At 45.2% G+C, this 12993-nt stretch overlaps 1 protein-coding gene across 2 annotated transcripts in view; it reads left to right on the plus strand.

Moving 5' to 3' along the window:
• Window positions 1-12993, plus strand: part of spega (striated muscle enriched protein kinase a) — an 81729-nt gene that overhangs the window by 23612 nt on the left and 45124 nt on the right. For both annotated transcript variants that reach the window (XM_080024374.1, XM_080024375.1), the window contains 2 exons: window positions 9006-9110; window positions 12084-12234. In XM_080024374.1, the coding sequence (XP_079880500.1) occupies window positions 9006-9110; window positions 12084-12234 (256 nt within the window). The remainder of the gene's footprint in view (window positions 1-9005; window positions 9111-12083; window positions 12235-12993) is intronic.

The raw sequence follows: 12993 nt of genomic DNA on the forward strand, positions 1-12993 counted from the left end.
CAGAGCGCTCTGTATAAATGATCAACACCATGTTGGAAATAAGAGAGAAGAAAGAAGCATTTTCACTGTAGAGGTCAATTGAAATTGTCATTTCATTTATTTTGGTTGCGCAGTCACAGACATATATACATATTGGCCACATTGACCGTTTCGACCTGTTGCTGTGATATGTCAATGTTGCTGTGATATGTCAATGTTGCTGTGATATGTCAATGTTGCTGCCATATTGGAATGGACCAGACTGGCCTGCAAACAAATAAAGCAGAGGGGGGGCTGGCTTTTTTTTCTGGATAAAAAGCACTATAATGTTCATTTACACGTACATTTCTCAACTGATTTCAATAAGTCGTTTTTATATTCAAGGGTTTATGATCTACGTGGAGTAGATTCTCCATCCATTCTCCATCAGCTCTTTCTGTGACTGCTGTGAATGCTTCATTTTCCCAGGGATTCGTACCCAGTGGCAGACTGAATCAGAGTGGTATGGAGGCTCATAGGCAACCAATCTAAACGGCGATGGTGTCACTATTCTATAACCATTACACTGTGCAATCAACATTAACTTCATAATGATAAGTAAAGGCAAAAAAGTTGTCTATTGCTCCTTTAAGTGTAATTGTCCAAGCTGGAATGCCCACTCACCATGAAATTAAACCATTTCTACTCGTTCTGCCTTTTTGTAAGTGGAACACTACAGTAAAGTATTTTGAGTGAGTCAGCTATCTCGATAGAAAAAAAACTCTGCCTCACAACATTTGTTGGAACTGTCACTAATTTCACTTTCCTTCTCCATTATTGACACAAGCTACTAACTCACTGGTTTCCATGGTGTTGCCAATGCATGATACCTTATCGCAAACTATATCCCCATTTTCCATTTGGAGAAAAAATTGAAAGGAAAAGCAAAAAAATGATATTTTATGGAGTTGGCTTTTAAATTACCTTTCGGAATTAAACAGAGTAGCTCCCTTTTATCCCTGGACTAAAACTGAATTGTTCAAATGTACAACAAACCGCTGGCCTCTGGAGGCTGTCGAGGTCACTTGGACAGACAAAGCCTGACTGATTTCAGGCTTTTTTTTTAATTTTCCTGAAAATATTTTGTTTATACTCTTTATTGTATGTTGAATAGCACTAGATCTGCTGTGTTAATGGCAACAAAATTGCTTGAATGCCATTCAGAGTACCTCTGATATCCTTGTATAGTAAAAATACTGTAACATAAATAATGTTTCAAATTGGAAAGCAAACATGTTTGCCACATACAACAGGAACAGATGGTGGGCACTTCTACCCCTGTCCTCTGGCCTTAGACACACCCGGCGTCATCAAGCGGATTAGGTCTCTTTTTGAACTCTCTTCAGAGAGGACCCATGTCCTCAGATACTCTCGGTATGAGGATCGGTTTACCTCCATCAAAGACAAATTCAATTTCCAACCGTCTCCCAGCCTAATGGCAGAGGGTCTGCATCTGTTTGCCCAGAGATCGGTTGATGCCCACAACTGTCCAAGGCCGCAAGAGGCCAATCTCCTGTGGGATATTTCCCAGCAGCGTCAAATGAAAGGTTTGCCGCCTTAGCAACAGTCATTGAGGCTCAGGTAATGATGGGTTTATCGATCCCAGTTCGCTTTCAGCTTTTACTTAGGCAGTGTATCCTAACGCGCATAAAGCTTCGCTATTGATGGCAGCACACTCCGGGCAGGCTGAATTGCTCTCTCTGGTGATGGATGGAAGTTGGGAGTGAGGTGTGCGAGGGGAGGGCTGTGGAAAGAGGAACTGCATCAACAGCAGCAACGCAAGTAGCCACATTTAAGGACGTCAATTACACAGGGGAAAACTACATAATCCTAGGTGACCCTACGGGAATTTTTGAATATATAAAAAATATCTGCTTCGACAATTCAAAATTGAATCAATGTACATTACCATATAGTTAACCACCAAATGGAAATGTACTGGAAGTCATGATATCAGACTAAAACCCCTTAATAATATATGTAATGAAACCCCCTGTATTATTTCACATGTGGTATCTTGAGACCTTTTAGGTCATTTCTTCTGACTATCATACATTTATACAGCATAATTGTATATCACAGATTACTTTCATGAGCGCTAAAAGATGATTAACAATTGATTTGTATTCATTCATCATAAATTTGTATTCCTATTGTCATTGCATTTACTGGGACTGCTAGCGGCCATTGATTCACAGGGCTATGAGGTCTCACGCATCGATTATCTGTTTGAGGGCCAATGAACAGCATCTTGTGCCACTGACCGTTAAAAAAAGACGTCCTACAGGTAAGTGTGTCAGCAGGCCAGTAAAAAAAGTGATGTGTGGAAGTTGTGGAAGATTAGCTCCTGACTTTGATCTAGTACTTATTTTAAGAGCCATTGGATGGATGAGGTGATTTTGGAGACAATCTTGCGCGCGCGCATGTATGTGTGTGTGTGTGTGTGTGTGTGTGTGTGTGTGTGTGTGTGTGTGTGTGTGTGTGTGTGTGTGTGTGTGTGTGTGTGTGTGTGTGTGTGTGTGTGTGTGTGTGTGTGTGTGTGCCTGTGCGTGTGCGCGTGTGTGTACAAGTGCTTAGCGAGTCTGTTAGATTCCACGGCCTGAGGCGGTCGCTTGCAGAGAGCTGTAATGACGATTGTTATCACACCTCTTGTGATCTCAGGAAAGGCATTATGGAGGATGGTGTCCTGCATTTCAAAATGTTCTCATTGTCCGACCTAGATATTGGTGATGGTGTGATCGGAGGGGTTCAAAATTCCGAGAATCGCGGTGAACGTTTCCCTTCTCACGACTCCTAATAAAGAGTCAGAGGATGGAAGCGATCTTTGTTGTTATGTTGCGAATATTTGTATCTGAGTAAACTGAGCGATCTGGACCTCAACCGGACAAAATCAATCTTCCAACCCCTTGTCCATCTCTTCCGTCAGCTTGACAGGACCCTTTGCTATTTCAGTCAGCGTTTGAAGGTCCAAGCGGTCATTTCCTTCGCTTGTTTGCGCATATTGACCATGGTATGGCGGCAGGGGTTCACAAATATTTTTGATAAAAGTCACTGGTACCTTGATGGTTGCTGAGATTTCAAGCTCCCAAAACAGGCAGTGCGCACTGGACTGGGGCAACACTGGTGTCGTTTCTGCGGCTTCCTCTTGGCATCACTGTTTGGCACTAATTGTTCGACGACGACCAAATGCCCGGCCTTCCAAGATTACCTCCGCTACGAAGGCAAGGAAGCCTCGTGGAGGAGTTACATTTGGCAAATGTTTGAGCAGTTTCTACGACTCCCTTTAGGGCGTGCTATTTGGCGCTATTTTTCCGTTGCGATTGACCGCGCCTTCAACGATCAGGGAGGCAGTAAGACGCTTGTGAACGTGCAATAGTGGCGTGCAGCAATTTACAAAAATCTCTGCCTGGAATGAGTGACCTCCCGTTTCTTCTGTCGTCCGTCTATAGGATCAGTCATCTGCACATGCTCTCGTTGTTTGCTTTACTTTACCCACCCCGTCACCCTCTGATGGGTGTAGGTTTTATTTCTGTGTACAGGCGGAGAAAGCCTCGGGGCTGCTTAGAGTACGGCTGTTGTCAACCTCAGTCCTACAGAGCCGCCCGAGCACAAGACGCATGCATAATGGAATAGACGCTGGTTTGTGCTGAGGCTTGCATTCAGTCTTCCGGGAGCAGACGATGTGATGTAGTTTCGGAGGGAAGAAAAGCAGAGGAAGGACGGAGGGATGGCAGGATAGAGGAGTGGAGGCTAGGTAAGTGTAGGTGGTTGAGAAAGGAATTGGTTTTGTGAGATAGGCTATAGTAGGAAACATTAGGGTAGGAGTGATATGTTCTCTCTCTCTCTCTCTCTCTCTCCCTCTCTCTCACTCTACCCCCCCCCGTCTAGACATCTCTCTTTCTAAACCCCTGTCAGTCCTCCTCTCTCTCGCCATCTCTTCCCCTCCTCCCCTCTCTCTGCCTCTTTATCTCTCTGTCTCTCTGTCACGCCGCCCTCTCACCGAAAAAAAGGTCTGATGTGGGAGCTCTCCTTTCCATCCTGATCCCCCTCTCTCTCTACCATCCCCTCTGCTCCCCTCCCCTCCTACTCCCTCTCTTTTTTTTGTCCACCCTTCTCTTCCACCCCCCCGCCCCCACCACCCCACCCCCTTCTCCTCCTCCTCCTGTTTCTCTGATCTCTCTGACGAGATGGGGGGGGGGGTCGTAAAGATCTCCCCTCTACGTCAGAGACAGACACAAAGCCACCTGGCTCCAGCTTTCATTTGCCATCCCCTTCACACTGTAAAAATAATATTATATTGGAATGAGGAGTGATTAGGTCAATTGACCTTCCTTTTACAGTCTACATGAATCAAATCGATGGTGGAAAGGATTCCCTAATGCTCAAAATCCAGTGGTTCATTGTGAAGCCAAAAAAAACAAAAACTAAAAAAGATCATTGCAATTCTCTGTTGATTCTATGTGTGTAATGGGTTCGACGTTTAGTCATCTAAAATGAGCAAATGCAAAAAATTGAAGGGAGGTGTTTTTAACAGCGCAAAGCTCCTCCCCCATCCCCCCTTCTCTCCCTCTCCCTCTCCCTCTCCCTCTCTATGTATCTCTGGGGTTGGAAAGCAGGAATTACGGATCCCCGTTTCCCTCTCTCTATAGCTCTCTCTCTCTCTTTCTATAGCCCCCCCCGTATCCCTGGCAGAGCACACACACACACACACACACACACACACACACACACACACACATACACACACACACACACACACACATAAAGAGAGCCGAGTCCCATTTGGATGGTGGATTTTCATGCCACACCCATCGCGGATCTGGGAAGGTTTTTGCGGTGAAATGGATTTTCGGGGTGAGTTGGTGCCGCATGTAATCTGAAATTAAAAAAAAAAAAAAAAAAAAAAAAGGGAAAGAGGAAAGAGAGGAAGGAACTTAAAAAAAAAGATGAAGAAAATCTGGTCCAAGAAGAGATTCCAGGTGAGTGAAACCAAAACAACAACAAGAAAAGCCCGACCGAGATGTGGAGGAGATGCTGTGGTTTTATAGTGGTTTTTTAAATTTTTTATTCCACACCCAGAACTCACACATATATTGAAATGGACCTTGGACTGTGCATGGTAGCTGTTATTTTTTTAGTATTGATTAACGTAGACCGACTGTATGGAGAACTATACAAACTTGCGATGACACAACCTTTAGAAACCAATTATTGAAGAGATACACAATGAAATGAGCTTTGCAGAGTCGGTGCTCTACAGACAAATTCCGACCCCCCCTCCCTAAACAACCTCTTGGCGTGTGCAAATTAGCGGGCACTAAAATATGTATGTTACCTTGGCTCTCGCTCGGGGTAGGTGTGTTATGTAATAAGACGGGTTTCACAGAAAGTGTGTCAGTAGGCGATGGACTGTGGAGACACGGGAAACCAGGTCGTCGAGACTGAGGGAAAACACGGCGCAAAGCCCCCGTCCCCGTGGTGCGTTCAGGGATCCGTGAATTTCAGCTTCAACCACCCCACCCACGAGACACCAAGCGATTCTCTGCCTTTGATTGGATGGAACAGACTATTTATATATTTATTTTGTTCAGAATTACTGGATCCAAACATTGCTGAGAGGCCTTTGGATTATGCCTTATGTCCTGGCTCTCTCAGAAGATGCTTTTTTTTTTTTCTTTGGTGGCTGGATTGTACTGATACCGTTGCCCCAAGGTGCAGCACGGTAAGGACACCAGGAAGCTGGAAGCTACTGGTTTTATTCTGCCAGGCTTAAATCAGAAAATAAAATGAAAAAATAAACCACGTAAAAGCCCACCGGGGGGAAGGGAACGCTCGGCGTGGAGGAAATCCACAGAATGACTCATTTGGAGTTTTTCTTGACTTTACTTGTATCCACATCCACTGCAGAGTCGTGAGTCATTCTCTGGGAGCTCTCCATGGTGCTGATCAACAGTATTACTGGAAATTGGCCCTTTTTTTTAAATTGTGATTATTATTATTATTATTATTATTATTGAACGCAAGATGGAATACTGTGCAAAGATCTAAGTTTCAAGTATATTCTAATAGTTTGTTATAGACGTGAGACCATAACAATAAGGCCTGTGACCAGAACCAACAACTAGAAATAATTCGGAATTTCAAAAACAAGAAAAATAAATAAACACATTAATATGAAATAATAATAATAATAATAACAAAAGCAGACAAAAACGTAGAACTGGAGATAATACAGAGCTAGATGAGGTATGTCCACCCACTAAAACCCACTTTGAAAGTTGCAATCTCCATATAACGTGCTCTAAGATGGCTTTGTAACTCTTTGAGCAGCCTCAACACTGCAACAAAATTTGCAGTAAAATCCCGGTTATAGAAGTCATTTTTTCATTCACAATCAAAGCTCCGGCCGCCCGTCCCCGGGGCTCGGCCGCGGGAGCTCGGAGCGGAAGGGAATGGCTTCAGGACAACAACAGCAACCAAAAGTGAATTTATTTGAATGTGATCGGGGGCTTGGCTGCGGAATAACACGGTGTGTTCTGTGCGTTTTGTTTCAGAGGACTGGGAATTCAACACGGACTTTTGGCAGATTTACCCATGGTGTGTTGTCAGGACGACCTTTGCACGCTGCATCTCCTCCCGCAGCCCTCTATTCTGTTTATTCTCCTCTCTCAGATATCAACGCCGCGCTCGATCGGTCGTTGTTGCATCGCATTCCCGTGTGTGATGAGGCGACATCACTCAGTCTTTCGTTTGCCCTTTCAAATTATTCTCGATTTATTAAAGCTGCTCTGCTACTGCTACATTGTGTTTTCTATATTATTAATGCGTGAGTGAGCTTTTTCCTTTTTTGGTGTTTATTATTGTTCCGCCAAAGCGATTGTAACCGAAATTTGCCGGGTTTCCGAGTAGCTCGGAGTGGTTCATCTCAGACTCCTCTTATCAGCTTTTCAGTGTTTTTACGTTGCAGATGTGGAGGCTTGTACGACTCCAAAACGCTACTTTCCCCAGAGCAGACAGCGCGAAATATAGAGCTGCTCCTAATAACGCTGGGCCACCGGATACAGACGGTCGTACACGCACGCACACAGAAAAACACGTGCATACGCGCGCGCGCGCGCACGCACACACACACACACACACACACAAACACACACCATTGTTTAGTTGAGTTCTCGCGTCATTAGCCAAACCGCCATTATCTGAACTTCCCTTTTAAAACAAAGGGGGGTTGTTGTTCCTAACTCCCCAACCCTGACACCCCCACTAACCTAACCCTAACCTAACCCCACCCTGACACCCCCACCCGAACAACCCACCGTCTAACACCCCCATCGAAAACACCCAATGCTACCCCCACCCTAAACACCTCCACCCTCGCCTCCCTCACACCCCCCCCGCCTCAAAACCCCTCCCGACAACCTCCACCCTGACAACCCCGCCACCCTGATGGTCCCCTCCCTAAGCACCCTGACACACAACATCCTAACACCCCCACCCTGACACCCTCCACCACCCTAACAACCCCATCCCGACAATGCCACCCCAAACACCTCCACCCTTGCATCTCCCCCCTCAGATCCCCACCCTGACACCCCCACCCTAACATCCCCTACCCTGTCTACACTGACCCGGCAACCCCACCCTACACCGCCCAACCTGACGCCGCCCTCCTCCTCCTCCCCCTCCTACCCGACACTCCCCACCCTCCTCCTCCTTTCTCCGCCAGCTCTCTAACTGCTAAACTGATTTTAGACCTCTAATGGGTGAGAGGAGGATTGGTCGTGTGGGTGAGAGGAGGGATGCTGGTTTCCATAGTAACGGTGCTCTCCTGTCTGCCCTCTCTTGCTGCCACTATGGAAGCGAAGTTTTCCGCTCCTGCCGAAAGCAAAGCTATGGTAACTGCCTCTCTCTCTCTCTCTCTCTCTCTCTCTCTCTCTCTCTCTCTCTCTCTCTCTCTCTCTCTCTCTCTCTCTCTGTCTCTTTGTCTTCACCCATCATCCACATCATCATCCATCATTTCATCCTTCGGTCTTTCGAGCGGTCATGTGCTCACCGGAGGCGTTTTGCTTCCTGTTGTTGTTGTTCCCTCACCCTTTTTGGCCTTTATTCTACTTCTTTTCTTCCTTCCCGGCATGTTCTATCCTTCTTTCTTAGTTTTAGGGGCTTTCTTTCCCTCTCGCCGCTCGTCTCCTCACCAGCGCTACGCCCCCACATCCCCTCCTTCCTCCGTACTGCCTCTCCGAACTCCCCCCCCAAAGACGAAGAGCGCTCATCTCTCCTTCTCATTCTGTCTCCTCCTCCTCCTCCTCCTCCTCCTTGTCATCGCATCCCTCCATCCTCCTGACGGAGGAACACACTGTTTAACAGTCTGCCTCCTTGATGTTTGAGTACCACTCGGTCATCACTCATTTCTCTTCTCGTGCTCAGCCTATAACCTTTTTGTTTCCTTTAGCCTGGTCCTTGATTTCAAAGCATAGTAAGAGATGTGCTGTTCCTGGCATGCAGTGCATGCGGGGTTTAGAAAGCATTTTTGAGAGGGAGGCGTGAAGATGTTCACAGGAGGAAAAAAGAAAAAAAAGAAAAATCAATGAAAACTAACTGAGCAGTTAGATGTGGGCGGTTTCTCGAAACAGTTCAATTGAGTTTGTCCACCTCTCTACCTCTACGTCTCCACAGGAACAAACAGGGAGAGAACATTAATGAGCGGATAGATAGATAGATGGGTTGCTGTCAAACTGAGTAACTGCCATACTAAACCGTCATTGAAATGACAAATGCAGCTCAGAGTGCTTCGCAGTGAGGAGGAAATAGAGGAATGAGAATTAAAGCAGATGGCAGAATTCTAAAACGTGGCTAGGTTGAACAGATGCCGGTGGTTCCATTCCTCCCCTTCTCTTCGTCCTCAGTCCCCCCCCCCCCCCACACACTTTCCTACTTTGTTCTTCTTCTCCGGCTGATGTTGTGTTGTGCCTCCTGTTCGTTTTCAGACTCTGAGACCACGGAAGATGAGGCTGCAGAATCTCAGGTTCCCATGGAAACCAAGGAGAGGCTCGGCCGGCACCAGGACAAAGCCGCGTGGAGAGGCCCCACAGGTATTCACCCGGTTAATTATTCAGACGCTCAGATACTTAAGGTCCATGCCAATATTGTGGAACCTGAACCTAAACCATGGTTTAGAAACAGATAGATCGATAGATAGATAGACAGATAGATAGATAGATCGATAGATAGATAGATAGATAGATAGATAGATAATAGATAGATAGATAGATAGATAGATAGATAGATAGATAGATAATTTATTCATCCCCGGAGGGAAATTGCAGCGGTGGCTCACAACAGAAACAACAGGCAACAATAAATAATAACAATAAAAAATGGCAATATGCAATAAACCTTACGATAAACAAAAAATATGAACAAGAAAATAAACAAGAAAATTATCCTAAAATGAACGATGAACAAGAAAAATAATCCTAAAATAAACTATGAACAAAAAAAATGGCATAAAATGAATGCCAAAACATTAGTAATATGCAATACCAAATGGTAAAACCTGCAGTTCATTTAGAAATCAGTGTGATAAATGTTCAAGATAATATCAACATTCTAACCCTCGATATATAAAGTTTCATCTTATTCAATGATCTTTTTTGTAATAGGCTTTTCAGGCTCAGTTTAAAGCTTGGATTTACAGCGCTTGAACACCAGCAACAGCGCATGGCCGCGCAAACTGTGGCAACCTTCAGCTTGATGGATCAGGTTTTGTTTTTTTTTATGGGCTGCTTGCTGGCAGTACGGGTGACATCCAACACGGCGGAATGCTTTCGTCGCTGGCGCTGGGATGTGCGACACACTGACCCATTTTTTCCCAGCGGCAACCGAGGTCACACCGTCGTCCCCGGCCGTGAAACTCTTAAAAAAGGCGGAGAATTACCGGTGTGGTTCAGGTGAAGAGGCGCGGTAGGGTGAAGAAAGGCTCCTACAAGCGAATCCTGGAATCCTAGAACCTAGAGTCCTAGAATCTACGAAGCTTGGAGGAATCCGGTTGAACTCCAGTTTCTATCTACCTTAATGATAGTATTCCCTAAATGTTAAAATGGCTAAAGGGTGTTGTTAACCATCCACCCAGGAAGGATTGATCTGCAAGAACTGAAATGATTTGGCAAAGTGAGACTTGACAGGTCCCCATTTTTGAGCCCAGGCCTGAATTCAGATGTTGTTTCTTTATAACTGTCCCTAACACAACGTCGCTGAACGATTTATTATTGAGAGACTTGCCACTCTGCTGCAGCTTCTCACCGTGCTTAAATGGGGCAAACGTTTAAGCCTTAACATGTTACATCTCTGTTTCGGGAAGCTCACGATTAGTCAGGCACTACTTTTTTATATAGATGCAAAATAAATGGTCGGAAACCCTGCATTTTATCAGGTTCTTCTGGATTTTTTTCACTCTTTTGCACTTCAAAAATCAGCTCTTTTGCCTACATCTGTGCTCACGTAATAGACTAGAAACAGGAAGTTGTGTCAGTTTCTACTGAAGAACTACTGTTGTAACCAAGGTTACGCTTTGGATGAACCGTGGCAATTGCAAAAAAATTAGTTTTAAATAATATGTGTTATGACTGTAATTGGAAACATTCAAAACATAAAAAAGTGTCACTATAACGTGATTTTCCCGTTGAAAATAGCAAAGCTGTCCTTTAATGACCTGCCAAATAGTTACTTAGCAGCGGCACCAAACCTGTGATCTCTTACCGGTCGGACCAGACGTAGCGTCATGCTGCTCTGGAAATACAAATCAACTTCATGCTCTTGGTGGAAACATGCAGGAGAGAGGAGGAGAATGTCAAAAGAGCGAGGGATGAAGGGGTGGACGTTACACTGTTCCCATCACTTATGGACCAAGCGATAAGGAGGTGACCCGGACCCCGACAACGCCCTGTTTTTGGAAAGATCCTGCAGCCATTTTGTTTTACGACAAGGTCGATTTTGAGTTCACACGGAAGGCAGTTAAACCGTCTAGAACTATAAAAAAAATATATATCACTTGGTCGATTTGCTTATTTCCCTGCGCTGATGTGTGAAAAATGAAACTCACTGACCAAAGCGCAAACTTGCCGGTGAAAAGCAGGATGTGTGTCGTTTCATCCTCTATATTTCCTCGTCCAGCGTCCCTGACGGGGATTTTTTTTTTCACAGTTTTATTTCTGTCTGGCAGATTCAGTGCTGAATCACTGTCTTCCTGTCGTTGCAGTAAGGAGTCGTCTAAACCCCCCCCCGTCACACACACACACACACACACACAGACACACACACACACACACACACACACACGCACACACACACACACACACACTTCAAAGGTCGTTAAGTGAAGATGCTGACTGCTCCTTCTTTCTGCTGCCAAAGCATCCCTGTCTCCCCCATTCATCAATAAAACGTCAATCATCTCTTAAGTTGCGATTGGGAGGAGGGACGGGGGTCTTTTTCCATCTATCGGCCTGTCTGTCTGTGTGTCTGTCTGTCTGTCTGTCGGTCTGACGGTCGGTCGGTCAGTCGTTCTGTCAGCTTTTCATAATTTAGTTTTCAACGCCTCAGTGTGACTGATGCAACTCCTTTGATGTCGTCATTACATTTTGTATTAAAATTACAGTAGATAGAACAATATATATTTAAAGCGAGGCAGATGGAAAAACAGCTTTCTAGGTGGATTTCAATGATATTGTTAACGAAAACTAAAATGAATATAATTTCCCCAAACTGAAACTTATTGGAAATTAAAACCAGGTCATCCGAAACGAACGGAAATAGCTTAACAAATATCCTGAAAGATTCATTTCCTTTATTTCTCTTGTCTTCATTCTTTATTAATGTGGAAGAAATGTCAGTGCCCAACAGCAGGGATTTGAATCCACTAGATGGCGATGTAACTTGACTCACCTCAAGCAAACCTTTATTAAAGTGTTTCTCACGCTTTACCTTCTCCTATCCCTCCCTCGCTCTCTTTCTCTTCCCACCACTCCCCCCTCCCTTCCTGTCTCTCCTGCCGTCCCCCACTCTAGGTGAAGGGGGGAGGATGATGAACGACAATCCGGACGGCCCGGATCGCAGGGCCACCCTGCCTGGCGGTTTCGACCCCGTGGTGGAGCGGGAGCTGAGGGCCCTGGGTTCGCGGCCCCCGGGGCTCCACCTGGACCCCTCGCATCCGGCCAGGCAAGCCCTGGGCGGGGCCCCCGTCGAGGGGGGCCCTGTCGCCGTCCGTCACCTGGGCGTGGAGCCCCTGATCCGAGCCTCTCACGCTAACCTGGCACGGCCCGTCCAGGGCTCAGAGGAAAGTGTGTCGGTAGGGAGTGACTACTACGGGAGCATGTTCAGTCTCTACCGAGGGAGGACGTTTTCTATGCCCTTGTAGCCCACGGCCTTTTTTTTTTTTTTTTTTTTTAATTCTGGAGAATTCTGGAGAATAAACATAAGGACTGACAATTCGCAAAGACTACTAACTCACAAGACTACCACAGAAAAACAATCCTCAGACTAAAGCAAAAAGTGTTTTTCATATGGACTTATTTTCATATGCTCACTCTTTTTATTTCAATGATCTTATTTCATCCAATCCAAGGCCTTTTTATCCTTTATCTCTGATCAATGTCATCATCCCGTATTTGCTTTTACTCCACACTTTCCTTTGAATCCATGCCATTCACGTGGCAAATTGTTTTTCTCGAACTACTCATGTTAACCGATATTACTAATGTGTGTTACACCTACTTATACTGTGATTATTGGTTAAGCCCCTTGCACCGGACTCTTGGAACAACATACCATACCTTCATAGCTATGACATGCATGAGTTGCTGGCTTTGAAACAAGCTAATGTAAGCATGATTTTTTTTTTTGTACGAATACTACTGACTGTGCGTTTCAGAGGTTCTTTTGAGGCATGTGTTTTTTCTATTTCAAATTAATGACTCA

This window comes from Zeus faber (genome assembly GCF_960531495.2).
Source record: "Zeus faber genome assembly, chromosome: 2".
In the NCBI taxonomy this organism is placed as follows: Eukaryota; Metazoa; Chordata; class Actinopteri; order Zeiformes; family Zeidae; genus Zeus; species Zeus faber.